The sequence below is a fragment of the Agelaius phoeniceus genome, chromosome 3 (assembly GCF_051311805.1).
Source record: "Agelaius phoeniceus isolate bAgePho1 chromosome 3, bAgePho1.hap1, whole genome shotgun sequence".
In the NCBI taxonomy this organism is placed as follows: Eukaryota; Metazoa; Chordata; class Aves; order Passeriformes; family Icteridae; genus Agelaius; species Agelaius phoeniceus.
In genome coordinates this window covers 97386930-97401623 of record NC_135267.1, presented here as the reverse complement: position 1 = coordinate 97401623, position 14694 = coordinate 97386930, and the positions used below count along the sequence as shown (strand labels likewise).

The following is a 14694-nucleotide window of genomic DNA, read 5'->3' as shown; positions in this document are numbered from 1 at the left end:
GCTGCTCGATTTGTTTGGATCATCACACATAGAAAAGGGGCTGGAGGCATCTCCACGTCTGCTAGCCAGACATCCAGCTAAGGGCTTTGGCAGGCAGCGCCCGCAAAGCCCTGGGGAAGGCTCAGCCGGAGAAGCCGTGAGAAGGGAAGCACCAGCATCTGGTTTGCTGAGGGGCAGGGCAGCCCTCACCCAGCACCCATCCCTCACCCCGGCCGGTTCCCCAGGGCTCCACCGGCGCGGCCGGGAGGGCCCGGGAGGGCCTCGTGCGCCGCCCGCTCGTCATCTCCGGCCAGCTCCGGCTCCGGCCTCGCCCCCTCCTCCGGGCGGGCTCTGGGCCGCGACAGCGAAGGGACACACCGGGCACCCTCACCTCCCGCTCCGCCGCCCCTACGGCTTCTCCCGCGGAAGTGACGAGCGCTTCTCCCGCCCCGGGGCGGGTCCTGCCGGGCCGCCCTGGCCGCGCCGGCCCCTGCCGAGCTGGCAGCGCTGCGCGCCCCGCCCCGCCGCCTCCCTCGGTTCCGGCGCTGGCGGCGGGAATGGCGGCTCTGAGCCTCACCGTGGACGCGAGCAGTCCCCCTCTCGGTAAGTGCGGGCCGGGCCTCGCCCCGCGCCGCCCCGATCCCGCTTTGCCGGGGGTCCGGCGGGGCTCCGTCCCCTCCCCGCCTCCCTCGCTCCCTCCCGCCCGTGTTGCATCATGCGGCGCCGGCCGTGCCCGCGTGCGGGGCCGGGCGAGGCGGCACCGAGGCCCGTGCCCGTCCTTCCCATTCCTCCCGTCTTTCCCGTTCCTCTCGTCCGTCCCATCCCTGCCGCCCTTCCCCGGGGCCGTGTGCCCGCCGCGGGTCCCTCTGGGCAGCTGCTCGGGCCGTGGCGGAGCGGCCGGCGCTGGGCATAACTCTGGCTGCGGGAACTCGGGTACGGGTGACTTTTGAACAGTTGTAGCTGTTCAAAATAAATTTTCTTCCTATTCTTCATCGTAGCTTATTGATTTATTTTTCTTGCTGTTACTCCCAAATGGATTTCAGAGTTGAATACAACTTGCATGATTACTGATTCAAGGTACAAAAACATTTATGTTTTAAATAACATTTCTCCTGAGACTTGTTTATACTGATTTGCCAAAAAAGAAAATGATGCAATATGAATTATGATTAACATCAGTTTTAGGGGCTTTGGAGACTTATTTTGTTTGACAGCTGGTGTGTGGCACTGGAGGTTTATTTCGGGAGATTGCATGATTGTGTCAGAAGTGTTACATATTACAGATGAAACATTTATATCAAGGATACAAGCATACTCATCTTACTCATCCCTACTTCATACTCTTCATTGTGTCTGCTGTGCAAGAAAAGTGTAGTAGTTTTTAATGTCATCAGTACTAATTACATAGATTGGTGCACATAATACTTGTTATTTTCAAAGCATTTCCGTGCATGTTATTAAAATACTTACGTGTCTTACTAACGTAATGCATAAGGGATGTCACCCTGAATTTCACAGATGGATAGCTGAGGGATGAGAAGAAGAACCTTGACTTACTCTTAATGCCACAAGAAAGGTTTTCAGCTGAGCAGAGGTGAGAGCTAGGGAATTCCTAGCTCCAGTGGTTTGTATTTAGGCCAGTGTATTAATAGCTTTTAGTATCATCTGCCTTGGTAGCTGGAGCATTGTTCAAGGGAAGGTAAAGTGCACAGCATGCTGTGGAGACTTTAACAGGTTAGGTGGCTTTCTAGACCTAGAGTACAGTTCCTGATTTGCCTATGTAAAAGCTTGCTGCCTTTGTACGTGCCTCTGAGCAAAGTTAGAGAACACAAGCTCCTCTTGTGCTCAGCAGGCTGAGTCTGGAGCAGAGCCAGTGCAGAAACGCATCCAAGTGAGCTCGGTGCTCTGTTTGAGCTGCTGTGTCATGCTGTAGAGCCTCGAGATCAGAGCAGGTTTGCATCAAGCCTCTTGGAATGTGGACAGAGCTGTCTTACAGTCAATGGTGTAGCCTAAAAACTTCAGTAATTATTTTCTTTCTGCAGACCATTTCTTACTGTCACTGGTAAACTACTTTGAAAATGTGTGTAAGCTTCCTGTGCTTTTACATGGATAAAGTTTCTTGGTTTTGAATGGCTAATCTTTTCATAAACTTTAAATCAGGTTAAAAATAGTCTCATCCTTGATCAGAAAATGCTGGTATATTGAGTAATTGATCTCCTTTGATGCACGTGTCAGGGCTGGTTAGTAATATTGTTCAATAACAATATTAGTAATATTGTTCAATAATTAAGAGCTTTTGATTACATTCTCCTCATATACTGGGCGACAGGACTCATTTTTACCATACCCTTAGGAAGCAAAAAGATATCACAGCTGACACTTGCTGAGCTCACTGCAGATCACTGAGTGCTGGACATTATCAATTTGAGGCTGTAAGGATTGCCAAGAAGAAGCCTCTTGCATATGAGACTGAACATTGATTTTTTTGTTTCCCTGGGCATTCTCATTTGAAGGAGTCGCTTCAGTCACCTGGTCCTAGTGGATAGGAGATGTAAGTGGTTGGTTGTAACTATGAAATGTATCTCTCCTGGAAGTTCAGTATCTTTTTCTCTTGTTTTATCAAGGAGCTCTGCTGACGGTGGAGCATGTGAAGAATGATGTTGAAATTTCAGTGCAAGAAGGCAAAGAAACCATCCTCTCTGTGTCTGAGTAAGTGACTTTGCATCTCTCCTTCTACCTTTGGGTCAGCAGTTTTAAAAATCACATGGTTGTAGCATTGACAGTAACCTTTTGAGGTAGGAGGAAAAGAAAAAAACCACAGTTTTATTCATCACTGCATTACTGGTGTCTCTAGCACAGGCAAAACATTTACAGTATATTCTGAACTAGATCTTTATGGAAAAAACTTTTTATTTACATGTACCTATGTATAATATTTATGTTGTACCAGTTACTTTACTGTTTAGGACTTTGTGTGGTGCCATGGGTTACCAGCAGCAAGGCTGTTTTATATTAGAGAAGTTTGATAATATAAGATTCCTTGGGCTTGTACATGTGTGGTGGACTGAAATTTGAATGTTGAGATAACATCATTTTAAGCTCCCTAATGTATGTGTATAAGCAAAGGCATGATGTCAGTAAAGTGCTAATTACCTGTGTAGTGCTATTCAGTGTATCCATCTGCACACTGTAGAAAGAATACTGGAAATTTTTGTAGTATTATATTGTCTGTCCTTCTAAAAATACTGTGCCATTGGAATGGATAACTTCAAGTTTGGGACACAAAGATGGTTTTTACAGTCAGAGTGAGATCAAATGCCTATCAGAAATGCAGGACTAACACTGTTAGTTTTGGGAAGCTGCATTGTTTTCTTCAATTCCATATGAGTTAAGACATCTGGGTATATCAAGAGGAGAGATCCTGCTGCCTGACATAGCAGTGGAAACTCTAGCATTTAGTATCTGCATTTAGGAGCATATTTGTACACATGAGCATTGCAGTTGTAACTTAAAGTATGGTAACACCATGATGAATTTGGAATTACTGATTATAACTGTAGTTTTTGAACACTGATTTTTTTTTTTTTAAGATTTGGGGGAATCTATTGTTCACAGACTTGCTGGCAAACTCTCATTTCGTGAGCTAATTCAGTAGGAGATGCTGTTAGAGCCACCAATGCATCATAGACTGGAATACCTGCTTGTCTGAAAAATGGCTATAAAAGCAACGTATTTCATCTTGTATTGCAGTTACTGACTTGCTCCTCATAAATTAACACTAACTGAGCATTTCCATGTCTTCTAACCTTAGGTAATAAACTTGTCACTATGTACATATATTTGCAGAGAATCAAAGCACAGGAAGATTCACAGCCTTCAGTCATGGTTGTTTTACTGGTTGCAAATACTGTTTTCTGTTTAAAATGTCAGACCTGAACTCACATAGGGGTTCTTGCATAATCTGATATTGCGTATTTTCTTTTGCTGTGCCTGGTGATGGCGCTGAATTTGTGATTTTGAATGAAAGCAAGAGAAATATGACAGATTATATTGGGATTTAATTGGTACAGCTTTAATAATCTTCAGTGTGTGTTTTGCACATGTGGGATACAGCTTACATAACAGAAAGTTAATTGGATATATTTTACTTGCAGGAAAAAATTTTCCCCTTAAGTAGCCTTAGTCAGGTTTGGATTTTGTTTTACTTTGACTGTTTGGGCAGTGGATGGATATATATATGTTAAAATATATACATATATATATATATATATGTATGTATTTATACATATATGTGCTCCTGTGACACAATATTTTTAATGTATATCATTTGCTTTGAAATAATATTTCTTTCATTAAATAATTTAGTGTTGCCATGCCTTCTTCCTACTGCATTGCAAAACCACTCATTTTGGCTGTAATGGAACTTGTCAGAAATGTAAAGCAAACACTTTTTCTGCACTTTGGCCCTGGGTAGATAATGTCTAGAATCATGGGCCCATCAGATGGAAATTTTTGTGTGTTAGTGTCCTCTCATCCCTTGCATTGGCTTATGTTCAAGAAGTTATTCCAGACCTCAGTATTGCATTAATTTTCCCTTGCTTGGTTGTAGTAATTTTGCAAATTGATTCTCTGCCTTAAAGCCTGTTAAAAGTATATCTGCAATGTGAGAGGCATCAGCTGAATTTGTATCTCAACTAATGCTTTTGCTAAATGGATTTCATGGCATCAGTTCTGCTGAAGCATCTTGTTTGGCATGTTGTGAAAATCACTTTGGATGTTTCAGATTTTTTTTTTTCTTTTTTTGAATCCATTAGTTCTAATGACTTCACTTGAACAAGAAAGAACATTTTATTTGTGATTCTTCTATGTTTGGTTTTGAAACTCAGTTAAAATCTGGTGACAAAATTTTCAGCTAGCTAGATGAAACTTAGCTGTCAGCCAGCTACCTAAAAGGTTTATCGCTCATTTGAGATGATGAATTTTATTTTAAAGGTTATTTTTGAAGATTTAGCTTCAAAACTTCTTGTAGTAATAGCTCCTAAGCAAACTACTCTGCTAAGTGCTGATGGCTTTTTGGAGAGTTTTGGTGTACCTGTGTCTTGTCAAAACAAGCTGCAGTACAGCTTTTGTGTGGTGGGCACATGCACATTTCAGAGTAGTTATTCTTCCTAGGCAGATCAAGCAAAAGCTTTTAGCAAGTCAATTCAACATTGATTTATTATGGTTGGAAATAATTTGTGTTTTCGGGTTTTTTGTATTATGTGTTTGCTATTATTTTTTGGTCCCTTTTTTGCATCTTGTCTTCTTGAACATTTGCCCTGGTGTTTAATTATGTGGCATTTCATGTCACTGTCAATAGCCACTCTGCCTGTAGCATTGCATTTTCCCTGTTCATTCTTCTTTACTTAGCCCTGGAGTTAGCAAGCATTGGCTGCAAAAAGTCTTTTATAACTTTTTCAAAGAGGTCAATTAGTGATGTTTGGGTGGGAGTATTTTTAACTTTTAAAGCATAAGTAAGATTTATTCAGAGTAACATTTTCCCATTTCATACATGTATTCAGTTTTGCTTGAGTAATCAAGGGTATTTGTTTTGTTATGAATTAGAGAAAACAATAAAAGTGCATTTCACAGACTTTTCAAGTGAAACTGTATTGGAAATGATTTGTTTTTCTCAGTTTATAAAAGCTTCCTTAAAATCTGATAGTGGGAAATTAGAATAGGACACATTTTCAAGTACACAGTAGGGTATAATTTAAACACCCTACTGTGACTTTGGGTTTTAGTTACATTTTATGGATCTTCTGTATATATATACTGGATCCTAGATGCTTGGAAAGCAAGCAAAATTAAAAACAAGCAAACCAAAAAAACCCTCCCAATGAACTATATTCCTTAGGTTGTACTGCAATTAGCCTAATGAGACTGGCTGGTCCATTTGTACTAAAAATGGGGCACATTTTAATTGTTAATATATCAAGTACATTCTGTATAATTTTCAGAACTTTTGTTGATTTTTGCAAGGCTTGAGGGCTATCACAATTCTTTTAATTTTATAAAGGATGCAGTAGGTAAAAAAGGAAATAGAGAACAATGACAGAACAGAAGTGGAACCTTGGTTGGACAAGTTGGAGTATAGCATTCAGTCCATTAAATTGAGTAAATGTTAAAAAAAAACACAGGGACTCCTTTTGTTGATACCAATGCTTGATTTAGAAGCAATTGGAGCTCTGTTTTTGCAGTCTGCATCTATGTGGGACTGTAGAGTAGCAATGAGTATTATTTGGAGAACTGATGTTTCTGGATGCATCTTTCTTACAAGTTCTTTAGCAAATATTAATTTATCTTAGATGAACTGGAAGCTAGATTTCTGATAGAGTACAGCTTTTTTTGATACTGTATGTAATGTAGAAAATTGACATGAAAACAAAGGAGTACTCCCTTTGGAGAGCCCTTCTTCTGCAGATCTGTTGAGGGCTTTCATAAGCAGCATGGGGACAAAAAAATTCAAATTAGTCTGTTATCTGGAGAAGACTGCGTAAAAAAACAAATACATGCAGGGAAGTTTGTTCACCAGGGGATGGTTTCTGTGAAGTGTGAATTGAGTAAAGTAAGTAACAAATGAACAGGGATTTTTTTCCCCTGATGCTAGCCCTTAAAACCATGATGAAGACCTCTCAATTCTTCTGTTGATTCACTAGGAATCCTCTTCAAAGTGATCCTTCTTTATGAAAAGAAAACAGATATTGATTAGCTCCTTATAATCTGGAAAATCTGTAGCTCGGGTTATACTTATGAATTCTGTCAGATGTGAAGAGAGCTTTAGTATTCGAAAGAATAATCAGTCTTATTTTCTCATTTTCAGCTTAAACAAAATTCTCACACACTTAGAAGGTTATTATTCCATCTGGTGATAGAAAAGCAAGGACTTATTTATTCCTGTTCTAGGTTTATTTTATTTTTGTTTTTCTACTCTGGTGACCTGGTACCTGTTGGCTCGCCTGGAAGTTATTTTGTGTTTCCTTTGCACATGTTTCAACTATGTATGTGCAATTAAAGTTGAACTGACTGGAGGTAGTAATTTACCTTTGCCTTGCCCCTATCTTTTTTTTTTAGGCAAGTTTCATTTACTGATGTGAATTCAATAGCTCGGTACCTGGCTCGAGCTGCTGCCTCTGCTGGGTTGTATGGCTCAAATCTGTTGGAACACACTGAGGTGAGAAGGAATCACAGAATCATAACATGGTTTGGGTTGGAAAGGACATTAAAGACCATCTATTTTCCATGGGTGGGGACACTTTCCATTAGACCAGTTTGCTCAAAGTCCCATCCACCTTGGCCTTGAATCACTCTCTTGTCTCTTGGGGTTTTTTTTCCTTTTCCCTTTTTGTCTTTTGGCCTGTTCTAAGTTTGGGGGCAGGGGGGGTTTGGGGTTGGGGTTTTTTTTTGACCTTGTGTCTATTGTTCTGCATTTTACTGTTAGACTGAGGTTCTAGCTATGTGGGATGTTGAAGGGTTTGCTTTGGTAAGCTTCCTCCTTCATATAAAGAAATATAAAGACTAAGAAAACTGTATAAAGACTAAGAAATCTGAGCTTTGGAAGGGTTGCCCTTGCCCACTCCTGCAACAGCAACTCCTAAGCAGACAGTTTGCTAATATAAAATAATTCAAGTTGGAAGGTAAAACATGGATTTTCCCTCCTCACTTCTCTCAGCTCTGTTGCCATCAGTTGCTGTCTTGTAACACTTCAGTGTAACACCACTGAACACTGTGTGGCATTTACTGTGTATGATAGACAAAACTCTGACCCTGGTTTCTTCCTGGGTCTAGCTCAGGATAATCAATCATATGCTGAATTTTAAATTGATAACTGAAACTAGCAGACAAATTGAAATTTACTTCTCTGAAATTTGGGGAGGAACTGAAGGATTTGATTCAGGTCTTTTCTTCTTGAAGCCAGTGGTAATCACTCTTCAATCACTCTTCTGCCCTCATAGCTGGTCTCAAGGGAATTGTTGTCTTACTACTTTGCCTGTGAGGCATTAAAAAGTTGTAAGTTATCTTGTGGCTATTTAAAATTTCTGTCCAAATCCTTTGTTTTTAAGTTAAGCCCAGACCTCAGCAAACGCACTTTCAGGGCTGGTACAATACTTCTTTTCACTTCTGCCTCTTTCCAAAATAATACTGTACTTGGAGAAGTACCGGGACAGCTGCATTTGTGGTGCACATATTTTGGCGTGCAACTGCAAATGACTGAATTCTGTGGAGGTTGTAATTACATCTGTGCCTGCCACGTTGCCTGAACATTGGAAGGATTCCCGTTGCAGTTTGCAGAACAGTTACACATGAAATAGGACCAGAGAAGAGACACTTAGTCTCTTGCAGGATTGAGGGATTCAGTTCTACATTATCAACTAGCCTAATTCTTAATATTTTTTTGTGTTTATGTACAAAGATAGATGGAAAAGACTTTTGCAGGAGTGCGGAGTAGGACTTGTGAAGTTCAGGGGTTTGATTTCTTCAAATCTAAAAGGAGATGAGGAAGAGAAAATAGGGACTGAGGGGAAAATGGTATACTAACCAGCAGTAGCACCAGGAAGAGGAAATAGGTGACAAATATGATATGTAAATAGCTAAAGGAGAGTGATGATTTTTATAGACTCTTGTGATAAGGGAGTACCTGAGAACTGCTTATTATTTTACCAGTTGAAATAACTGCAGTGAAGTTGATGTTTTCAGCAATTTGAATTCATGCTGAAGGAAGAAATTAAATTTCATTATTTAGTATTGTTCTTGGTGATTTTTTCAGTATAATTTATTTTAAATATTCCTTCAACATATGTTATGATCTGATATATTTAATTCTAATGTTCCTGTTAATATCTTCTGTTCAGCTATTAGATCAATTGCGTATTATTCAGTTATTTAGCAAGCTTAATTCTCATTCCATTAGTAATTTTAACTGTCTTTTGTCCTTTCAAACAAGATTGACCACTGGCTGGAGTTCAGTGCTACAAAGTTATCCACTGCCAGCCAGTTTCCTTCAGCCATCCAAGAACTCAACCACTGTCTGTCTCTACGGACCTACTTGGTGGGAAACTCTCTGAGTCTTGCAGATTTGTGTGTCTGGGCTGTACTAAAAGGTATTGGTTTATATTCTCTGTTTCACTGGCTTGAAGTATCAATATTTTGATAATCAATATACAACAAGAATCCCCAATTTTTCTTTTTTGTGGATGCTAGTAGTGACTCCTAGCTCTATGACAGACTGTCTACTGTCATGCACAGTGCTGTGACCTGTGCATCCCTAGTGATGGGGATAGCTTAGGAATTTCCTAAGCTATACCTTAATAGTATAGCTTAGGAAATCCTAGATTTTATTTTTTTAAATTGTTGCTACATTTGGAAATTTATGAGCTGTAATCCCTAGGTGGAACTTTTTCTAATTTCTTTTGTGCTAATAATTGCAAGAACATCTTTTATTACCTGTTGCCTCAATATGAAAATGTGCAGTGTAAAATTATATGCATTGACCTTTCCGTGACATTATCTTAGCAGAGGAAATTTCTTCCGTGTTTACTTTGAATTATTAAAAGAGGTAGATGTTATTCTGCAAAATGCTCTTTAGAGGTTAAAGAAGCTTTGATGATCTGTTTTTATGGATTTGGTTTTTATTTTCTCTTAGCTCTATATCTAAAGGTGATAGGTGACAATCTACCATTCAGTATAACCCAATTCCACTTGAAAGTATAGGGAATAATTAAGATTAAAAGCTAGCAGGTTTTGGTGCTTTTTCAGTGTTGCTGCTCTTAAAAGCAATCTGAAAAGCTGCTGTTGATAAAAATAATTTTATTTTTATAGTTAAATAGTTTGAAAACTTCTTTGTTTTCTAACAGATAATGGTACGTGGCAAGAGCAGTTAGAACAAAACAAAGCTCCTGTGCATGCAAAGCGGTGGTACAGCTTCCTTGAGGTACAACGTGCTTTCCAGTCTGTAGGAGCCAAGTGGGCTGCTGGCACACCAAAGGTTAAAATGGTAAGATTTACTCAGATCTTCTGGAGAGAGTAGCTTTATTTCTGTGAATACACTGCAAGAATTTTTTCTTTTTAAGTTAGAGAATTAAATACTGAAAGTATATTACAGTGAGCTAAACTTTTGTAAACTCTTGTTTACAGCTAAAGCTGTTGATTTCAATTTTAAAAAGGCATGAGCTGTCTAGTCCAGTGTGTAAGTGGAATTGTGGAAATATGGCACCTCTTCTTTTAATCAGCACTGCTCTTTAGCTGTATTGTTTGCTTTTTCTAAAGACAGTTTGAGATCCTGATGGACCTGCAAAGATTGCTCTTGACTGAAAGTTGACCGAATTTGTTAATCATGTTCAGGTTAAGAACACTAAGATACAAAACCTTAACTAGCAATTTTCTTCTAGCATAGAAGAAAAACTAGCATAGTTTTCTTCTATGGAGTAAATTAGACAACTTAGTGGGAATTTTCAGTTCTGGACCAGATTTGAAGACAAAATAACTTAAAACTCTAGACTTAATCTTTATTTGGAGTCCTGAGTAATGTGAAAGTTGTGAAGAGATGAATTTGGAGTCCAATATGGCAGCTTGTAGGTTTGAAAGGAGACTTTGATACAGCAGTTGTTATCTAGAGTTTTATATCCGATTTTACAGGTAATACAATCTGTAATTATGTCTGTTTTCAAGGCAACAGAAAAAGAAAAGAAAGCAGATGTTGGGAAGTTTGTTGAACTTCCTGGCGCAGAGATGGGAAAGGTCATTGTGAGGTTTCCTCCTGAAGCAAGTGGGTAAGAAACATGAATACTTTGCCAAGGTTCTATTTTGTTTTTTGTTTTTTAAAGTATTTTGGTGAGGATGGTAATCAGCTTATCAGACAAGGCTGTTAAACCAAATGAGTGTTAAAAGCTTTGTCTCCACTAGAGCTGTTTGTACACTTCTCCTCTGTACTTCATTGCGCTGTTGTCTGGACTTGGAATAGGGAGTTTAGTTGTGAGATGGAGTTGTGCAGCTCAGCAGTGGGATGAGGAGAAGCAGGAGGATGGCATTTGTATGGATAATGGATGTGTGTGCCCTGCCAGGAGCTATGGTGTGAACATGCAGTCCTTATGAATTGGGTCAAGGGACTCGGTGCTTCCCAAGGCAGCCTAGATTTGAGAAAGGAAAGATGTGTGGGATCGCCTTCCTTGGGGAAGCTTGACACAAGATGTATAATGGAGGGCCAGGGGTCCAGATTGTGTGGAATACCAAAGCACACATTCCTTAAAGATCACACAGAGAAGATGTGATGAGCCAGTATAATAAACTCAATTTTCAGCCAGCTTTTTATTTTCTGTTTCTTTTTGGAGTTGCCTGATGGCCTATAAAATTTCCACTATTGCATTTGTTCATTAAACTGGCTGTTCAGCGTCACGTGACTTGTGTAGTTGAGTTTCTTACTCTATTAGTCCAATATAAACTTTACTCAAATACTGTGAATCATGTATTATGTATGTGTATGTCTATAACATATATTATTCTCAGTTTACTTTAGTAGTTTTTAGTGTCTTAATCCTGGTGTTTTAAAACACTGCTCTTCAGGGACATGTTACTCTCTTTTTGTCGGAGATTTTAATTTTGTGGATTTGGGGATTTATATTTAGTTTAAATTAGTCAGTAGCTTTATAGCTTATATTAAAAAATATGCAGCAATAGGAAAATTTCACTCTTGAGAATGTGGTAGGTTCAGATTATCTGGTAGCTGCTCCTGGGTATCATCAGCAGTTGGTTTAAGTTAGTCTGTAAAAATGGAGATAATTGCAGTCCAATCTTTATATCCATAGCAACACTCTAATTTACATATTTAGTTATTTTTAACAGTCAACTACTAAATTTGTAATAGAAGAAACATAATCTGTTTTCATAAACGTGTAGTATTTCAGCAAATATCCTAGGTTTGCTGTTTGTTACACTTAGGTATTGCTCTCCATTCTTTCTCCTTCCCCCACAAATAGTCTAGCTGAAGTAGTTCTGGTGTATATATTTATTTTTTAATTTCTTTTTTAGATATCTACATATTGGTCATGCCAAAGCTGCCCTGCTAAATCAGCACTACCAAGTTAACTTCAAGGGAAAACTTATTATGAGATTTGATGACACAAATCCAGAAAAAGAGAAAGAAGACTTTGAAAAGGTATGATAAGATAGCAGAGGGATTATAGGCTGTGAAAGAATGATAAGTGCATGCCTCTCTTTTCTTTCATGCTTATTCTTATGGTTTATCCTTCCTGGACAATGGACCATTAAAACCACCACATCTTACATGAAGAGGATAAAGATGTAAGAAAACTTCCTTTCCTGAATATTACAGTGTACGTTTTCACACTTGGCAGGTAATTCTTGAAGATGTTGCCATGCTGCACATCAAACCAGATCAATTTACATATACCTCGGATCACTTTGAAACAATAATGAAATATGCTGAGAAGCTTATTCTAGAAGGGAAGGCGTATGTGGATGATACTCCTGCAGAACAAATGAAAGCAGAGCGTGAGCAAAGAGTGGAATCTAAACACAGAAATAACTGTAAGATATTTTAAGCTTTGGTCTTGCTTTCTTACCTTTTTGCTTTGGTATCAAAGCTTGATTTTTATTAACAAATATGAGTGAGATTACTAAATTGCATATCTTCAAGGTCCTTATAGGGACTTGAAAGTGTTTAGTGCTTTGTTCTACAAGGGTGGATGGATGAAGTACACATTTAGACCAGGACAGTAAACTTGTGTATGTATGAATTCATCACCATTCATTATCACTTAAAAAATTCACAATGTAAAATGTGTGAAAATGAATTCCGGTGTCCAAAGAGGGGATGGCACTGATTTTTCTTACTGCAATAATAAAACTTGATTCTGTATCAGCTTCATAATACCTTAGAAAATGGTGTATTTTTGTTGTTCCTAGGTGTTAATAAGAATCTACAAATGTGGGAAGAAATGAAAAAGGGAACAGAATATGGACAAACTTGTTGTCTACGAGCAAAAATAGATATGAGTAGTAATAATGGATGTATGAGGGATCCAACTCTTTATCGTTGTAAAAACCAGCCTCACCCTCGAACAGGAAGTACCTACAAGTATGTCCACTTTCTCCTTGTGTGGCCTGTAGCTTTTGCTCTTTCCAGGGCATTCCTTAGTAAATTTCTTTTAACACTTGGAACTTGCTAGCGTTTTTCAACTAGAATATCTGATGAGTCTCTTGACTTTCTGAAACTTGTGCAAATTACTTTTAAAACCTGTGAGATGGCCATTATGGTCAACAGTGAATATTATTTCAGTTTTAGTCCTTATATATGTTTGGAAAAAACATTAGCAATGTAGAATTATTTTTTTAGGCTTGAATATTAAGGCTGTTATCAGTTCATTTCTTGAAGGCTTTCTTCATCTTAAAATTATATTGCCCTCTGGATCTTTCTGTGGACTATTAGTTGTGTGTGTGTTATTTTAGTCTTGATCTGAAAGTTTTCAGGATCATAGGTTAGATATATTAAAATGCTTGAATATAGACTGCACTGAGTTTAAATGTTTCATTGGGAAGAAAGTGTTTTGTTCTACCCTGCTAATTAAAGATCTTTTTTGTCAGTGTTTATCCCACATACGACTTTGCCTGCCCCATTGTTGATAGTATTGAAGGCGTCACACATGCACTGAGAACAACTGAATACCATGACAGAGATGAGCAATTCTACTGGATTATTGAGGCTCTGGGTATAAGGAAACCGTATATATGGGAGTATAGCAGGCTAAACCTCAACAACACTGTGCTCTCCAAGAGAAAGCTCACGTGGTTTGTCAACGAAGGCCTTGTGGATGGATGGTATGTTCCATGGCTGTAGGTCAGCACTGTTCCCTAAGATTCCCTAAGAATGTGCCTTGTGACTAGCACATTCATTTTTGCTTTGGGATAGTTTGAATGAATATTTAAACAATATTAAAGAATATAGATTAATTAAACTGGCTTGTGTATGTACAATGTGTCTGTTTCCTACTCTACAGTAGCTGTGTACATACATATTCATGGCCTGTAATAAACATGAGGCAGCTTATTTTTGGACTCTGGCTCTTGCTGTGGGTGGTATGTTTTCCACTCTTGAGTCATTGGTTGTTGTCATTGGAGTCATTCCTAAACAATGCCAGAAGAGGGCCTGGATTGAAGTGTTTCTGGTCCTGTTCATCTAGTCAAATCCATCCCACTTCTCTCCAACCTGCCCTCGCCCTCCTTCTTTCTGTTAATTTTTTCAGATTGATTTGATTTCTGCAGACAGTGTTTGGTGGTCTAGCTGTCTAGTTGTCAGTTGAGTTGGAAGCTTAGATTCCTAGTTTATGCATGGAGCCACTTGGCTATAGCCAAATTTATCCTTTTTTGTCCCTGCCTGTTTTTTTTTTCCCTAGAGGTGTAGCTGATCTTATGATGGTCTTTACCTTTCCTACCCTGAGCCTCCCTGTTAGGTCCTCAGCAAAGTTTGATTCATGTTCCCAGCAAATTCAAATGTTACATTGCAGATCAGGCCTTTTTATTTCTTCCATAAGAGAGAAAAAAATCATAGAATTTTATCACTTATATAAAGAGTCGTCACTTCTTTCCAGCAATATTTCCTGGGTGCCCTTGGAGGGGAAATAATGGATAGGGACATAACTTTTGCCTTGCTAGTTTTTGAGA

The 14694-nt window shown here is 39.0% G+C and overlaps 1 protein-coding gene across 6 annotated transcripts in view; it reads left to right on the top strand.

Annotated features, from left to right (window-relative positions):
- The first annotated feature begins 427 nt into the window (after positions 1-427).
- The window catches only part of EPRS1 (glutamyl-prolyl-tRNA synthetase 1), a 37411-nt gene continuing 23144 nt past the window's right edge, over positions 428-14694 (top strand). For all 6 annotated transcript variants that reach the window (XM_054628613.2, XM_054628612.2, XM_054628611.2 and 3 more), the window contains exons 1-10: positions 428-582; positions 2604-2688; positions 7093-7192; positions 8963-9119; positions 9873-10012; positions 10687-10787; positions 12043-12169; positions 12369-12561; positions 12940-13111; positions 13618-13851. In XM_054628613.2, the coding sequence (XP_054484588.2) occupies positions 537-582; positions 2604-2688; positions 7093-7192; positions 8963-9119; positions 9873-10012; positions 10687-10787; positions 12043-12169; positions 12369-12561; positions 12940-13111; positions 13618-13851 (1355 nt within the window). In that variant the 5' untranslated portion in view covers positions 428-536. The remainder of the gene's footprint in view (positions 583-2603; positions 2689-7092; positions 7193-8962; positions 9120-9872; positions 10013-10686; positions 10788-12042; positions 12170-12368; positions 12562-12939; positions 13112-13617; positions 13852-14694) is intronic.